General features: G+C 38.5%; 1 protein-coding gene and 1 pseudogene across 1 annotated transcript in view; both read right to left on the bottom strand.

Moving 5' to 3' along the window:
• LOC127425042 (POU domain, class 2, transcription factor 2-like) overlaps positions 1 to 18,081 on the bottom strand; it is a 63,886-nt gene that overhangs the window by 20,343 nt on the left and 25,462 nt on the right. The window contains exons 2-3 of the mRNA XM_051670661.1: positions 1,741 to 1,806; positions 1,250 to 1,284 (exon numbers count right to left, since the gene is read on the bottom strand). Of these exons, the coding sequence (XP_051526621.1) occupies positions 1,250 to 1,284; positions 1,741 to 1,806 (101 nt within the window). The remainder of the gene's footprint in view (positions 1 to 1,249; positions 1,285 to 1,740; positions 1,807 to 18,081) is intronic.
• LOC127425761 (uncharacterized) lies at positions 15,966 to 16,065 on the bottom strand (annotated as a pseudogene).

Genomic DNA, 18,081 nt, shown 5'->3' with positions numbered 1-18,081 from the left:
AACAAAGTGTTTTTAGGTTGCTGTGTCAAGTTAAACTCAGGGTACATTTACACGACAACGATGTACTTGAAGTTTTGCGTACAGACGACAATGTTGTCAAAACGATCCCCGTCCACACGGATCCGCGAAAACGACTAAAAACGCTGTATTATGCATGCCAAGCCAGTAGCTGGCGATGTCACTTTGTAAAGAAACACTACGTGCCTGCACACATAAGCATTCTTCCACAGAGCGGTGAATACAAACAATGAAGATGGCGATCGCTGGTCGTATTAGTGAGGCAGTAAATCAACACTTTGCTGGAGAAGCGTCAATAAACTCAAAATCTTGAGCAGCACAAACACAGTCCTGTAGTCCGCCGTTGTAGTTTTGAATGTCTCGTGTGTTGTTTTGAAGTACTCGCGTGCATGCCTATAGACTGAACACGTAATACGTGTGCGCATGACGTCATCGTTTTCACAAATTCGCATTTTTGTATGTTTACACAGAGACGATAACGGCATCGTTTTCAAAAACTTGCACTTTGAAACCCTTTTTCAAAAGCTGCCCCAAAAGCAGTTATTGTGTAAACGAACAGCCAAAACGCATAAAAAGTTTTCCGTTTTTAGGTGAAAGACTGAACACGTAATACGCGTGCGCATGACGTCATTGTTTTCATAAATTCGATTTTTTGTATGTTTACACGGAGACGATAACGGCATCGTTTTCAAAAACTTGCACTTTGAAACCCTTTATCAAAAGCTGCCCCAAAACGCAGTTATCGTGTAAACGAACAGCCAAAACACATAAGAAGTTTTCCGTTTTTAGTTGAAAACGTTGTCGTGTAAACGGCCCCTTAGTTTGAAACTTAGAACAGCACGTCTTAAGATCCATGCATTTGAAATTGCGCTCCATCCAGCTGTTTTTGAACACAACAATGCATTCTCATCTTGTGCTGTCACTAATGCCAAGCAAGCCTAAATGTGGTTTATTGTCTGTACAGCTGCTCATTGCCTATACAGCTGGAGTTTTGCATACTGCCCCCTGCTGAAAACAGGTGGTACTTCAAGCTTGAATTGCTCCGATGGAATATTCCTTATTCCGGCCTGGAGACATGATTAATTGCATTAATTTTTTTAATGTGTTATTTTATATATAATTAATCACACTGAGTTAACGTGCTAAATCGTCAGCCCTAATAATTATAATTAAACACATTTATTTACATCAATAACTCGTATAAAACTTGTAGTGAAAGATGTTCACACACCTGATCGCTGGCTTCAGGACTGTTCCTCTCAGAGTCTGTAAAAAAACACAAACACAAACACACATGTAAGCACACATCAGGTCAGAGTAGTGCCTAAGGCTCTGGGCCTCACATCAACAAAACGTGGTCTAGTTTGCCAGAGGCACTGCATTATTGGAATACCATGGAGCGTTTAACCTTGGTTACTGTATGCTGGTGTGGGTGTGTGTGTGTGTGTGTGTGTGTGGATCAGATTGGGGCCACGGCTGACTAAAGTGTTCTGTTAGTGTATGATTCAGACAAAGTGGAAAATGTGAGAATTGTGACAAAACAAAATCACACACACACAAACACGTCTAGGTATATGCATGAATCATTCTGGTGGGGGCGATAAAACAGGAACAATATGACTTAATAATTTGTACTACAAATGTCAAAGTAATCAGACGTAATTACACCTTCAGTAGTGTGAGGATAAACACACAAATTAATGTTGAAATAATCATTCTTACCTGTACTGTCCATTGGAAGCTCAGTACCCATCTTGTCATCCTCTATGGATTTAGACATCCTGATATCTGCAAAAACAGAGAGAAACTGCTTGAAAACTATTTTTAAAATACAATGTCTAAACACAATGTCTAATATTTGTATATAGTAGTCTATATGTATTTAATCAATATATTTATATATATATTTAATTGTATAACTTAGACATAATGTGTCACTTAGTCCTATAATTGTATCTTACTAGATAAAAGGGTAGTTGAAAAAAACGTCCATAAAATGTTGTTTAACATCAAGATTTAGGTTAAAATGTATATGAATGTATTAGGAAAAGTGTATATTTTACACGCTGTAACTGGTCACTGTTTCTTTTAAGTGTCTCATTTTCAATCACTTACATTTATTGCAGTTAAATAGTCTTGTAGTTTGACAACATTATTTAAAATATTGGTATTGCTACATCCAGCATTAACATTTATTATAATGTAAATGATAAAACATCCAAACATCCAAATTCCATCCAAGTTGTAATAAATAAACCAAAGCCTGTAATCAATGAAACAACACGTTAGTCGCAAAATTGTACAGTTTCCATCAGCAAAAGTATTCTGCGTGCAGTTTTACTTCTCTGTCCGTCTTCCATTTGCCCTTTACTTTTCTATTTCATTTTGTTTTCATCCTGTTTGACACTCTCTTCATCCTAATACAGCACCTACGCCTCCCAGAGAGCAGCAGGGAGAGAGGGGCATGTCCCATCCTGCACGGCATCATTCATATAGATACACACTCATGTACACACACAAACAAACGTAAACACACCACCAATAGTTGTTAATGCAGTCAGGAGAGGATTTGTCCCGTGAGAGTAGTGTTGCACTTCTTGGGATGATAACAGCTTTTCTCCTCCTTAATCTGGGTGAAATTAATGGCCGCACTGGACCATCTACATGGCCATTTCCAAGAATAAATAGATTTTCCTGTTCAGTTCTCTGATTTTCAAATTAGGTCATATATGACATGGCTAGACTTGTTGACTTGACTCATTTTATGAATGCAATCAAGTCAGTTTGTGAAAAGGTAAGGAAATAAGAAAAAAATGTAACAATTTCAACAAAAGTTGAACCATTTTTAAAAATATGCCACACAAGCAATGTAAACGCAAAGTTAATAGGCATTCCTATAAAAAACTATGATTCAGTATTTAATTAACATCGATATTATATAAATATTATTCACTCTAAATGAAAAATTATATTTAATTGGTAACACTTTACAATTAGGTTCTATTTGTTTATATTGGTAAATTAATTTAATTATGAAAATACAATTGCTCTGGGTGGAAGAGGAGGAATCTCAGTTGCCTCCGCGTCTGAGACCATCAATCCGAGCATTTTATCACATGGCTTGTTGAGCGCGTTACTGCGGAGACGTGCGTGTGGAGGCTTCATGCTATTCTCCGTGGCATCCACGTACAACTCACCATGTGCCCCACCGAGAGCGAGAACCACATTATAGCAACCACGAGGAGGTTAACTCATGTGACTCTACCCTCCCTAGCAACCGGACCAATTTGGTTGCTTAGGAGACCTGGCTGGAGTCACTCAGAACGCCCTGGATTCAAACTCGCGACTCCAGGGGTGATAGTCAGCGTCTTTACTCGCTGAGCTACCCAGGCCAACGTAAAATAAACATTCTTAAGTAACTTAAGTTTTACATTGAACAAACGTACATAAATTAGACATTCAGCACTCACAATATTAAAGAATCACTAAACAAAATATCAGAACTTTAATGCACAATGAGTCTCTCTCTCTCTACTCTTTTTTACTAAACCTACCCTACAAAATCACAAAAAACAATGACCAATCCACAAGAATCATGCACAGAAATCATAATAGTAATCTGATATTAAATTCTAGCCTATTTCAATAGATGGTGTATTTTGTTAAGTACATTTTAATCAGAAATCGCAGGTCGGTGTGTTTGTGACTCACCGGAATTTTTCAGAACTCTTTCTGTCCTCGGATCACTCAATGAGAAAAGCTCCTTCACTTGATATGCCACTATTGTGACTGTGGGTGCTGTTTTAGTGCTTCACTAATTTCACTTGCTTTAGTCATAGGAGGCAAACTCAAATTAAAGCCACTTTCCAACCGAGGCAAGCGAAACTCCAACCTCTGCCACCCACTGCACTCAACTGAGTTACTAAATTAAGATGAATTACTCACTGATATTGAATGAGTTGAAATGAAAGAAAAGATTGATCTCCTGTTTCCAGACAGTCACATTTGTGAGGCGAACTATCAATTTTAAGTGTAAGTACACTGTAAAATCACAGTCAACATGCCACCGAATTGTTTTCTTGATTTTTGTTTCATGATGCAAAGCCACGAAAGGCCTTTGAGAGACGAATATGATGCGTAGGTTGAATAAACGTGTCTCACACTTCCTCCATCTGTGTGTTTGACTAAAGACCACCCTTCACTCTTAAAAATAAAGAGTCCAATTAGATCTAAAAAAGGGGATTTACAACTTGATGCTGTAGCAGAACCTTTTAAAAGTTTCACAAATAACTTTTTAATCTCCAGTTTTTTTTTAGGAAACAATCTGTACTAGTGCTTTAAAGAACCCTAAAACCAATATGCTGATCTGAGGAGCCTGTTATGTAAAACTAAGGAGGTTAAGTTTTTAAAGAAAAACCATAGCCAACTCAAACAGCAAAAAAAATAAATAAATAAATACAAATAATAAATAAAACAAATAAATGAATAAAATAAAAATGAATGAATAAAATATAAATAAATGTTATTTGTTGTTATATTATATTTTATGTTTTTTATACAACTGAATTTTTTTTCATATTTATTTATATTTTTTTTAAGTGTTAGAGTGATCTAAGATTTAATGAGGCTGTAATAAATCAGCCATTAGGCCGGTTAATAAAAACATAGACGCTCAGAGAAATATGCTCAATGTTGATGTTTTATGAAGTAGGACTGTTTATCTGTCTATTATCTTAACTTCATAAACTCCAAATGCCTTAACTTTCTAAGGGTATAATACTCTTGACACTTCACAAAATCAGAGGTTGCATTTAACATTGAAAATCATCTACATATCTGTGTTTTTATACAAGTTCTAAAAGAATAAGATTGAATTAAAATGTTTCATTTCAAGGAGCACTTTTCCAAATCAACTCATGAAAGTTAGTGATTGAAAGAAACTTTATTTGGCCAGATTACTCAATATATGCCATTCATTTTCAGAAGCTTACGTGTCTCTTAAAGACTCTTAATATTTCATTTATCGATAAAATATTCAGCATTTGCATATTATTTATTTTAATATGCTATAGAGATCAGTTTTTGTAATGACTGATCTTGTGATTTCTAGAACACAATAAACATGACTAATTTACTGAAACCTTAACAATTCCCAGGGCACACTGTAATATCTTCATTGGAAATATCACTCTCATCACTAAAGAATGTGAAAAATGTGAAGGTTTAGACACATGCCATCTATTGTGTGACACTATTACCCACAAACCTCTTTGCTGTGTGTGAGTCAGTCTTGTGTCACCCCCATTTCCTGTTTAAACTTGTAGTCTTTCATGCACTTTTATCACAGAGAGAGAGAGAGAGAGAGAGAGAGAGGAGAGAGAGTGAACGATGCGAGTGAGAAATATTCTTGGAAAAACTCAATCAATCAGCACCAGTTGCATCTTTTTAAAAGCTGACTGTGGGAAACCATGTACAAGTCAAGTCATGTTCTTTAACTGAGAGCATTGGAATACCATTGTTTTAAATAATTGTGTAACAAGCAACTGATTACAAAATGAACCTAAAAAGTAACTAAAGGCATCTTTACACAGCCAAGTTAAGCCTGCTTTGTGCCTGTGTAATGGTTGCCAGCTGGTAGGTAGCTGTGCAGTGTGTAAACCTCACTCCCCTGGCCTCAAGAGGCACACTAGCGACTGACGCTTGGTGCTGGAGACTTTAGCCTCCTGGTTAGCCTCCCATGCCGGAGACGCCGGTTCGAATCTTCTTCGGAGTGGGTTGAGCAGGACCGTTTACATCTGCTCAAACGTCTGTGTAAAGACGCAATGGTGCATAAAAGCCAGATTAAATTATGCTTGCTCTGACTCACCTCAGCCCAGAGTATCAAAGGCAGTTCTGATGACGCTTTGGTTCTGTGTGAAAGAAATGTAGCATCTGAGCAGCCTTAAAAAAACTTTGTTGTCATGATAGAGCATCCCTTACGAAAATCGAGAGTTCATGGCAAATTTGCCGCAAACTTGCCACTGTTAATTTTCCCATGCAAATGAGCTTTGCGGCAAACCTGCAGGAAATTGTCCATTGTTGCCAAAGGTTTGCTGGAGGTTCACCAACACTGGTGAAGAGCTGAAAACTTCTGGCAAACATTTGCGGTGAATCAAAAGCTCATTTGCATATGGAAATAACGAGCAAATTGCTGCAAATTTGCGGCTAGTTAAGAATGTTTTGTAAGGGGTATTTCATAATTTAGTTTCAAATTTAAAAGTATAACTGTATATTTTAATTTGTTTCATATTTATACATTTATGATTTTATATTTAAAGCATTAATCTCATAACACTAATTGTAATTGCTGTGTAAAGGCATTTATGCCTGCTCTGAGCAGCATTAAACAGTAAATACACCTCAATTCAACATCAGATGCAGCTTCTGTGCCACCTTTGCAGTGTAAAGATGGCTTAAAGGAATATTCCAGGTTCAATACAAGTTTGTGGCATAATGATGATTACCACAAAAATCAATTTCGACTTGACCCTCCATTTCTTTAAAAAAGCAAAACTGGGGGGGCCTGGGTAGCTCAGCGAGTATTGATGCTAACTACCACACCTGGAGTCACGAGTTCGAATCCAGGGCGTGCTGAGTGACTCCAGCCAGGTCTCCTAAGCAACCAAATTGGCCCGGTTGCTAGGGAGGGTAGAATAGCATGGGCCTCCACATGCACTAAGTCTCCGCAGAAACGCGCTCAACAAGCTACGACTGACGGTCTCAGATGCGGAGGCAACTGAGATTCGTCCTCCGCCACCCGGATTGAGGGGAGTCATTAGGGTGCATTGGGAATTGGGCATTCCAAATTGGGGAGAAAAAAAAAAAAAAAGCAAAACTGGGTTAGAGTTAGTCACTTACAATGGAAGTAAATGGGCGCCAATCCATAAATGTTAAAATACTAACTGTTTTAAAAGCTTAGCCATGAGACATAAACAATATGCATGTTAACTTGATTTTAGTGTGATAAAATTAAAATCGCTTACTAACCTTTTCTGTGTAAAGTTATAGCTAATTTATGCCAACAAACCTTAAAATGCCAATGCCAACAAACCTTAAAATGACTGTAAAAATGATTTAAGCAACTGTACAGCTCAAATAATATATGAGTTTTAACAGAGAAATAAATGTAATACATTTAATTAAATTATTAGCTTTAAATTTCTGCCTTTAAACCCTACAAAAATTGCCCCATTCACTTCCATTGTGCCTCTCAATGTACCTTCAATTGTTTTTTTTTTTTTTTTTGCTGTCAATCGAGATTAACTTGTATTGAACATGGAATATTCCTTTAATTTTCATATTAATATAATGTTATGAATATGAATGCATAAATTACATTATTAATTCACATTTTACTTAGCTTATTTTAATTATATATGTATTATACAAGTTATTTTTATAGAAACTAATGCTATAATGATGCAAATTTTTCATGTAATAACCTGAATACGTTTGAGGGGAAATGTGTGTGTGCGCCTAAAATAAATGTAGTTTTCTAAGCGTTATTATGAAGGAAGACCTGAGCAGTTTTTATTGAGGGATTGTGAAAAGCAACTATCAAATCATAAAAAAAAAAAAAAACTGAACTGAACAGAGTAAATGCTTAGGTTGTGATTTCTACATTTTTGCTGCAGATAATAGCGCAAAGCCTCAGAAGTGGGGTCGTTTTTTTAATCTTTTATTTTTTCATGCACTAGCGCAAATGCAGACACAGCAGAATAGAGCAAAACTGTTACACTGCCCTGATTATAACATAAAGTTTACACTATATTCTCACCTAAACATAGAATAAATACACAACACATTCACACTGATTTTCAAACACATTAGTTACCTCAAATATATCTCATCTACTCTTATACTGTATGTTAGAAAAGCCACAGGACCTGTACATGTTATTTGCATATACCACACTGAACCAACATACATAACACCTAATATACAATCTCTCTCTCTCTCTCTCTCTCTCTCTCTCACACACACACACACACACACACACACAGAGATATTCAAGTCTCTTGCATTTGTCCAGAGAGTTGCTCCTGACATTTCATTACTTTTGCCCCTAGTCCAGTTGGTTTTGATGTCCTCTCATTAGCAGAGTCTGTTAGCGAAGGCGAAACTAATTACTGTAACCTTGAGGCCCCCTCTCGAGAGATCATTAGAGAGAGAGAGAGAAAGACACTGACTTACCTGGAATTCAGACATTTCGCCATTGCCGCCATTTTATAAATAAACCACAGCCTTCCGTCTGCAGTCTGAGTCTCTCAGGTTTATCATTGTACAGGAAAGACGTCAGTCCATCTCACAGTGCCCTATCAAGCTGACCAATCCCTGTTCATGCAAATTACAGAGCAAATATTCATATCATTTGAATATTCAAGTTTAAAATTGTTAGAAGGCTGCTGACCCAAACTTCTGTCCTGACAAGTGCTCTTATCTCAAATTGAGAGAATGAGGATGAATGAGAGAGGGGCGTTAAAAGAGGCGGCAGTTCATACAGTCACTCTCTCCTAATTTCCCTCACACCCACATTTTTTTCTCCACCCCCTAATACAATCTTTCACCCCTTTACTTCCTCTGACATCCTTTGAACGTGGGTACGAGAGAGAGCAAACACAAAAAAGGAAAGTGTTATTGAAGAGAAACATAGACAAGGTAAAATAGGCATGCTGTTTTTATTGTGGTTTGGTTTGAAGTGGTGTTTTTCAATATTTTAAAAGAGGAAGAGGGGCTCGAGGATGAATGAGAGAGATATAGGTAGAGAAAGGGAGATAGTCATAGCTCTAGACAGCATAAGAAAGTGCTGGGGTGGCTGGAAAGTGCTTATCATTTGAATGAAAAATAAGTCGCCTATATTTCACTCTCGTTCTTCCCTCTCTTCACACGCCTCTCTTTTCCACTTCTCATTCTCAAAGCACTGAAATGACCACGTCTGCCCAGCGAAAATGAAACTGCAATGGCGGAACTGAACCACAAGAGGGAAGCAACGCCTTTAATGTCGTTCATCTTTACGCTGCACGGGCTGCTTACAATGATCTAACGATCGTTTTCTTCTTATTTCTTTACAACTTTTACTTTTTCTGGTCATGTTTATTTGACATGTATTACACGCAAGAAAACAGGCTCTACTTTGAGTTATTTGAAGTCAAAGAGAGACCCGAATTAAACCCTTCTCAGGCTGTACGAGCGTCTTCAGTGGATCGAACGAGTGTTTTCTTCCGATTTTCTACTTTTAACTTTTTAAAATTAGATTGATTTTAAATATATATATATTTTAAAGAAAGTTAGTCTTATATCAATGTAAATAACATTTAAGTGAGGCCAAAAATATTAGCATCGTTCATGCAGCACCTGCAGTGTTGGGTAAGTTAGGCTACTTTAAAAAAAGTAATTAATTACTAACTACTAATTACATCATCTACAGTGTAATTAGATTACTGTACTAATTACTCTGTCTGAAAAGTAACTGCATTACTTATTAGGCTACTAATTACTTTCTAAAACCCTTATCAACCTCCACCAGATGAAAAATACAAGGATAGACATGAAACTGTTCTTTTAATTCTTTCAAATAAATCATATACAATCAAATAAATTATTCATGAACTGGTCATAGAATGTAAAGGGGCAGCGTTAAATTAGAAAACATACATTTTAACATTAGATATTACATTTCGATTTTAAATTCACTATTGTTTTATATAGAAATGTTCTAGAGTCTATACAGTATTTAACGCAATTACATCAGAAGTAACTAATTAAATTACTGAAAAATTAAGAGTAATCCCTTACTTTACTTTTTTCAATGAAAAAGTATTTTAACTACAGTAATTAATTACTTAGTAATGCATTACACCCAATATTGAGCGGCAGTAACAGACATCAACCGTTTTAGCAATGACGCGATTTAAATGCGCTAACTAAAAAAACAAAACAAACATGAATTTGCATAACGGCTTAATTTCCAGCTTGATGTTGTTCTCGTTTGATTTAATTTCCAAGGAAAGCTAAGTAGTACTGCTCCAAATTTTAGAAGTGAGAAAATGTTATGCTAACATTCTGAAAAGAAAAAGTGTTTTTTTTTTTGTTTTTTGTTTTTTGGTGATATACTGTACCAATGATTTCACCATACAGTATCCTTGCTATACAACTATCATTCACTTGCATTCATATTAAAATATACAGCACACACGTTCTTGCTTAAACACAAATACACACACACTTATTCACCCACAGGACAGTGGATGCATCCTCTGGTTTAAATCTTTTACCCCACCACTCATAATGAATCTGTCTTCTGAATAAGTGTGTGTGGGTAACGTTCAGGGTCACGGTCAGGGGTTTAGCAAGTTTTTGGGCCTCCTTTTATGTACCCCCAACCACCTCAGTAACGCCTGTCAGGGCCGTGACAGACGGCACTTGGGTGGGTGTGTGTGTGTATGTCCATTTAAGAGACTGAAAGAGGGATGCTGGGTGGCGTGTGTTAAGGTCAAGGGTCACTCCGCTGCACACCCTTTCTCGTCCCCCTCCCCCTGGTCTTGCCCCCCTTGACCTTTGGGGAGGCCAGTGAGGGGGTGAGTCTGCCTCGGAGAAACAGAAGGCGGAGTCTCTCTCAGGGACAGCTCAATAAATAACGGTGACTGGTCGCAGTGCTTGAATTAGTTTTGATGTAATTAGTTGATGGTGTAATTGAGAGAGGCTGGCAAAAATATGAGATGTTTATAAAAGATGTCAGATAAAGAGGTCAAAAGTAATTATATTAAAGTTATATTCCGTAAACAATTGAAATCAATTGTTGATTACCATAGAAAAACTTTAGAGCTTCTAAAAACAAACAAACTCATGCAGAGAAATACACTGCCCCTGTAGCCTTACATTGCTAGTACATAACTGCCAACACTTTTTTTTTTCGTACAAACTGAGTGACAATTAAAAAAAAAAAAAAAACTGTGGTAATTGACAGCATGCTACAGATGTTGTGGATAATCTTAACTTGTATTTAATCCAGCATATTCCTTTTACCCAGACTAATGCAACACCAAAACAACAAATCAAAAGATAAACGTAGGGCTCTGAGGATGCGGTACAAACACACACACCTTCCCATACTTCAAGCACAGCCATGACTCCCCATCCCCTCAAGGAGAGATGCGGAGGCAGGTTAGGGTGTTAAATCTTATCGGCTGTTGACCTTATTTAAAGACAATGGAGCAGAACAATGGAGGGGTACAGGTTTAAAATTAGACCTCTTTTTCTGTGTGTTTCTCACAAATAGAAATATAAAGTTGCAACATGTTCTGGTCAGGTTTTGTATTCAGTGCACCTGAAGAATCCCATCAGATCTTTGCACAGTAAGTTTTAATAATACATACTGTTGCATCATAATGGCGCATATGTGCACACAACAGATGGCTGTTGTGGTTTTACTACTCCTTATCATAATCATATAATTGCCTAAAACTGCCATTACAAAGGAACTCATTTAGCAAAAATGTCATTGGTTAAAAAAAATAATTGTAATGCCTCTACAAAACTTTACGCAAAAGCCACACAAACTCTAGGCCTTTGGTGTTTGGTATATTTCTCTCTCTCTCGCTCTCTGTATAGCGTTCAGCAGTGCTGGTCAGCTGCGGTCATGACATCACTGGACAGTGCAGCTCTCCAATAGGACACCTAGCCAGGTTGCCAGGCAACAGCAGTGAAAGACCTGCATGTGTGTGTGTGTGTGTGTGTGTGTGTGTGTGTGTGTGTGTGTGTGTGTGTGTGTGTGTGTGTGAGCGTATATGTGATAATCAAACTAAAACCAGAATTTTGGTATGGTTTTGACAAGAAATTATTTCACCTCCTAGAACAAGAATGTACTGCAATTTAAGTCTGCAACATTGGAAATTAAGTATTATGCAGTGGATTTTGTTAAACAGTTTGTTAATATATTGATTTAGTGAGTTGCTAAAGTTTTAAATAATATATGAATATATTAAATTTTTCAGTGAGCTTTTAATAATTCCAAATAACATTTATTTAAATTTTTTAATTTGTTTGTTTCCAATGTGCATGCAAAAAGTTCATATATACATAGGTGGCTGTCCATCACATCATGTGAATCTTTTGCCAGGGTATATCTGTATTAGTGTCTTTTTTGTATGGTGCAGGGGGTGTGTGTGTTGGGGGGGGGGGGGTGGATGGGGGGGTTGTATTATCTTTGCCTCTAGCTGTGGTCATGTGTGTGTTTCCAGCTTGGAGCTTGAGTGTGTTTTTCTTAGAGTGGATTTACGTAAATAAATTTGGCGCGAGTGTGTGTAAGCCTCTCTCTCGCAGTGGGTATTTCATATTTGTATTTGTGTGTGCACGTGAGCACCTCTCGGTTAGTATTTTGTATTAGTGTGTATGTGTGTGTGCCTCTGCGCCTGCCGTCTCAGGAGTGTATATTATCTCCGATACAGTACCTCTTTCGCGCACCACATATTTCTGGGCAGATCGATACCTCTGACTCCCTACAAGACAATAATCGCTCCTCTCTCCCCCCTCCCCTGTATGGCTACCATTATTACCACACTCCCCAGGGGGAACGCACAAAACAGGGGAGGCCAACGCTTCCACCCTTACTCCATCCCTCTGTCCATCCACCCCGACCCTCTGTCCTTCTATTATTTCACCCCGACAGGAGGTGTCAGGGATGGAGGGATGGATGGAGAACGAGTGGACTGCGATGAGTGCCAGAAACCATATTAGTGAAAGATATGAGTAAACGCAGGAAATAAGAGAAGATGAGGGAGAAACAAAGAGAAGATGAAAAGTGAGGAAGAGGAGGGAAACGAGTGAGGGTGCATTGTGATTGTACAATAAAAACAAAGGAAAGGCAACGAAGATTTACACAGCTGTCTCCTAATAAAGAGCAGATCTGAAGAAGGGAGGGAGGGGGCTCAGATGGATAGAGAGGGAAAGAGTATCTACCTCTTCAAAACGCAGTGTACAATTATGACTGCTTCCTGACATCCCCTCCAAAGTACGAAAAAGAAATTTAATATTTAGCAAATGTTACATTTAAATCCAATACAAATACACGGCAAGTTCAATGACCACTGGAGCCGAGCCAATCCAATGTGTCCATGAATCCCATCTGTGGGCTGAAGTGTCTGTCCATGACAGAATCTACTAAGCAACTAAACAGCATGATGTATGTGTTATGGGGGACGGTAGATTGCTCGGTGTATAGGTTTATCGATTGCGCTGGGTTTAAATTGGCTCTCAATTAAAGAGAACACTTATTTGACCTCTTCCTCCCTGCCTGCGTGTCTTTCTTCCTCACCTAGATTTTCCATCTCTATCTCTCTATCTTGCTTTCACCCTTTCTTTCCTGCCTCCCTCGTCTGTAATGGAACAACCTCAAACCTGTTTCGTCTCTGCATCCCCCGGTTTGAACCTGGTGCCCCATCCCTCTGCATCCCTTCTTAATTTCACTGTATCCTGCAGAATATTTCACCTGCTATCAATACGGTTAAAACTGCAGTAATGAATTAAGTTAATTATTCAAACAGTATTAAGAATATAACTAGACACAACACCTTGGCTTGTGGCAGACAGGAAGAAGTCTACGAAAAGGGCGAGGAAGGAGAGAGAAAAGGTGGTGTACATGGTAGTAGTTGGAGGGCTAAAAAAGGTGGAGGGAGAGGAGAAGGGAGGGTTAGGAAATTGGTCTGGCTAGCGGAACAGCTTTTCACCCCTCTATCCCCCCTCCACCACCCCCTCCCCTTCTCTCCCCCATTCTGCTTTGTATTCTGTGGAGATGACAGGGAGAAAGCTTTATTGCTCTGAGTTGGTATCGATCGGGGCCCCTCTCGGAGGTGCTCAGACCCGCACGCATTGGAGGCACTTTTGCAATGCCGGCTACCTCCCCCCTTTTCTCATTTCTTCTTTTTGTTTTGCTTTATCTCAAACACATATACACTCTCTTTCTGTTGTTTATTTGGTCATTTATACACCCAGGGATTTAAATCCGCACCATCTGTTTAACTTTGAACTAAGGCGGCTTGTGTTGTATTTACCCAACCACTTCTTACACAAGTGCAGCAGGGAGTCAAATCAACAGTGGCCTTCACATATCAAACATGGACGAATACACACAAACTTAGACATATTCCCTTGTCCTCAACCTAATTTCTTCATTTCACTCTCCTTTTTGTTGTCTTGTGGAATCATTCGCTGTCCTTGCAAAACAGAGCAGAACAAGTGCTCTTGCCAAGGCACAACAAAAGAAAGGGAAATTAACTTGGTGTCATAGAACCACGTTACTATACCTATATTTTTGCAAGTTGATTTTTACGGAAAATTATTAGTTTATAAACACATTCTTTTTGCCCGTTTCCACACACAATGCTATCCTATGACATCAAAGCACATTTACTTCAATGTATGATTTGTAGACCGATACATGTTATCATTTGCATTACATAACCAACAACATTTACAAACTTGTTCAAGTGCGTTCAGATTGCATGGTAGCAAAACAGATAGAGAAGCAAAGGACCAGGATGTGAGCCCTGTAGAGCACACAAGTTGACATGTTAGCTGAAAGTGTCATAGAAGCACCACAAAATGAAGTAGTTGCTTCAGCAATTGTGTTTTTTTATCTCACATTGGCTTTTTATGACACTATCGATTATGTTTAGGTTTAATGTTTAGGGTTGGAAAGAAGGTTGTGTTGATTTAAAACTCAATTTCACCTTATCTGTTTGGGAGAACATTTAACTTGCTCTTAGCGCCACTCAGTAGACATTTTACTTCGGGATTGCTGTGATATGCGTACGGAACCACATAATGTCATTTTGCAAAAATGTCACCACAGTCGACTAAATTTTCATGAGATTAGGCTGAATGTAACACCTACAGTGTTTGAAAATGTTAGGATGGAAGTGTGGAGGTAGATGGACAGACAATTCCCCTGAATAATGGAGGGAGGGAGGGAGAACGAGAGGGATAGTTGGATGGATGAAGGCCCCCTCTACCATCGGCTCCTGCCCTTGGGCAAGGTTTTTCACCCATGGCTCCCTGGGGTGCATTCAAACTCTTCTTCTTTCTGTGTTTTTCGCTGTCCATTTTGGCCACAGCACCTGCGCTAATTCCAAGCTCTTTCACGGCTTCTGCTTGGTTTTTTAACCAAACTCCATTTTGAATTGTCAGTGTTACTTGCAAACATAAAGCTCATGGCTGCCTTCATTCTCTGAGGCTGTCCTGAGCTCTGCCTGTTCAAAAAAGGCGGCCACTCTCCTGTCTAATTTTACCTCGCCCTTTCCATCAGCCTACCTTTCCACCGCCTCAGTGCCACTTATGTTCACTCACCAAATGACACACACAAACACCCAACCCCCCTCCCCCCAACGCCCCATATCCCCCCATCCTCTCTTTGTTGCTATGTCTTTGGCTACATGGCAATTTTGCCAAAATCACAGTGAGTGTGTGTATTTCAAGGGGAAATGGCAAGGTAAGTGTTTTGTCTTCAAGGCATTGAAAGGGAGAGTGTGTGCATGCGTGTGTGTGCTCTCTTTTTTTCTTTTTTTTTCTCCCCAATTTGGAATTCCCAATGCGCTCAAAGTCCTCATGGTGGCGTAGTGACTAGCCTCAATCTGGGTGGCGGAGGACAAATCTCATTTGCCTCCGCATCTAAGACTGTCAATCTGCACATCTTATCACGTGGCTTGTTGAGCACGTTACCGCGGAGATGTAGCGCGGGTGGAGGCTTCACGCTATTCTCCGCGGCATCCACGCACAACTCACCAAACGCCCCACCGAGAGCGAGAACCACATTTTAGCGACCACGAGGAGGTTAACCTAACGTGACACTACCTACCCTAGCAACCGGGCCAATTGGTTGCTTAGGAAGACTGACTAGAGTCACTCAGCACGCCAAAAATATGGAGCGCTTCACGAATTTGCATGTCATCCTAATCCATGCTAATCTTCTCTGTATCGTTCCAATTTTAGTATATGTGCTGCCGAAGCAAGCACGTGTGTGTGCTCTCTTAAAAGTACTTTGCAAAGTCACCTTTTGAGTTTGATTTGTAGTGTGTTAGGAAACTGTTGTGTTTTTGCTTTCTGCCAAGAGGAGGAGGCAGAATTGAAATATATCTTATTGCCTATGTGGCCCCAATCCTAAATTCATGTCAAAAATGTATAAAACGAATGTCATTGACATAATATTATTTAAAAGTCATCGTTAAAATGTGCAAAATGCTCTCTGCCCTATACTAAAATTATTACCAAGCAACAAGTCATTTAAAAAAAGAGTCAGATAAATTATGTTACTATTTGATTGGCACATTTATTAGTGTGTCTCCTTATTAATAATATATAAATAATATAAATATAGTATAAATATCATAAAAACTACAGCAACATCACACCAATATGGATATTTTTTGCATGGTGGGTATTTTGATAGCATCTTTATACACTTTGCTGTACAAATACTTTGTTATCATTTAAAAAAAGAAGACTAAGGGAGCATATTTCGGACATGTCTTTGCTTGCACATGTATACGTGTGTGTTTATGTGTGCTGTCTCTTGATTGCTGGTCGTGCTGGGTGCCAGGCCAGTAAGGTGCCGGGTGAGTGGCACATCACCAGCTGAGAGAAAGAGTGAAAGAGAGAGATATGAAGAGGAAGAGACCTGAGAGGCTTTGGAGAGTGCCGGTCCCCCGGCCTACCGCCATTTCACACTGGTGACCAACACAAATTGGATCAGAAAAAATAAGACGCACAAAATGGCTGAATCTCCAGTACCACAATACTGGATGCTGGACCACTGAATAACGAATAGAGAAAAACTAAATCACACAGTAAACAATATTAGGGACTTAATGTAGTAGACTGAATAAATGAATGAAACATAGAAATCATAGTGACCTACTGTACCACAATATTTTTAAAGACAACATAAAATGCATTTATCTTCTATAATGTGAAATATAATCAAGTGAAACAGAATGTTTAATGGGAAATAATGTTGGGTGGGACTTAATTGTATCCATGGAGATTTTGGACTTTTTTGTCATTATCTTGACAGAAATTGGTGGAGGGGGAATTGGATCAGGGAGTCACCCAACTGGATGAGAGTGTTGGAGAAACATGTTACACTAGGATATTATTGGTTAATATTACCATTCCCCACACAGGCCAAGTCATATAATTGCAGAGGTGGAGAAAGGGTGTTAAATTTTAATAATAGATTATGAAAACAAACTTTTTTTTTCATTAGAATAACATGCACTGATGCACCGTGCACAATAAGACTAGGGGCATTTATTCATTCATTTTATAGAAAGTATTAATATTGATATAATGTTGTCTTTAACATATGAATGCTATTACAAGTGTAGCATAAACATCTTTTATAAACCTGGCATAGAAATAGATTTTCCTACATTGTTAATGATGCTCAGAAGCCTAAAGAAGATTCTTCAACTTGAACAAATGAATTGAAATGCACAACAGTTAATGAGAGTACTTCAGGCTATAATTCTTCTCAATACATCTGCTCTGACTGAGCGGACAGCCATTCAAACCATCTCACGATTCTGTCTGCATCATTTTCAAAGCTATGACCTTGAACAAAAAAACCTTGGTATGTAGATAAGTTATTCTGCTCCAAATGCTGGACTGTATCTTGCAAGGAATCCTGCTATTGGAAAACCGGGAATGTCCTTGCCTTTTCACTGACCTGTGATGTTTGTCATAATTATTTTAAGGTATGGGAGGTTTAACGTTTCAATAAGTAGTAAATGAGTATGTCTGCAACTGCCAATGCATGAACATGCTACAAAAAACATTAAATCAACATGGTTAAATTGTTTTTGTATTGAGGATGCAAGGCTACACAATCGTCTACAAAAGAGCTGTTAGGCCAAAGTCAATGCTACATTCAAAATACTGAACATTATCTTTTACTGTATGTTTCTCATCAAGTAAGGCAGCAAAACGGAGTCAAGAGACATGCATTGAAAGAGCTGACTTTACTACGTAAAG

Source organism: Myxocyprinus asiaticus, chromosome 34 (assembly GCF_019703515.2).
Source record: "Myxocyprinus asiaticus isolate MX2 ecotype Aquarium Trade chromosome 34, UBuf_Myxa_2, whole genome shotgun sequence".
In the NCBI taxonomy this organism is placed as follows: domain Eukaryota; kingdom Metazoa; phylum Chordata; class Actinopteri; order Cypriniformes; family Catostomidae; genus Myxocyprinus; species Myxocyprinus asiaticus.
This window is presented reverse-complemented; position numbering and strand designations above follow the sequence as displayed.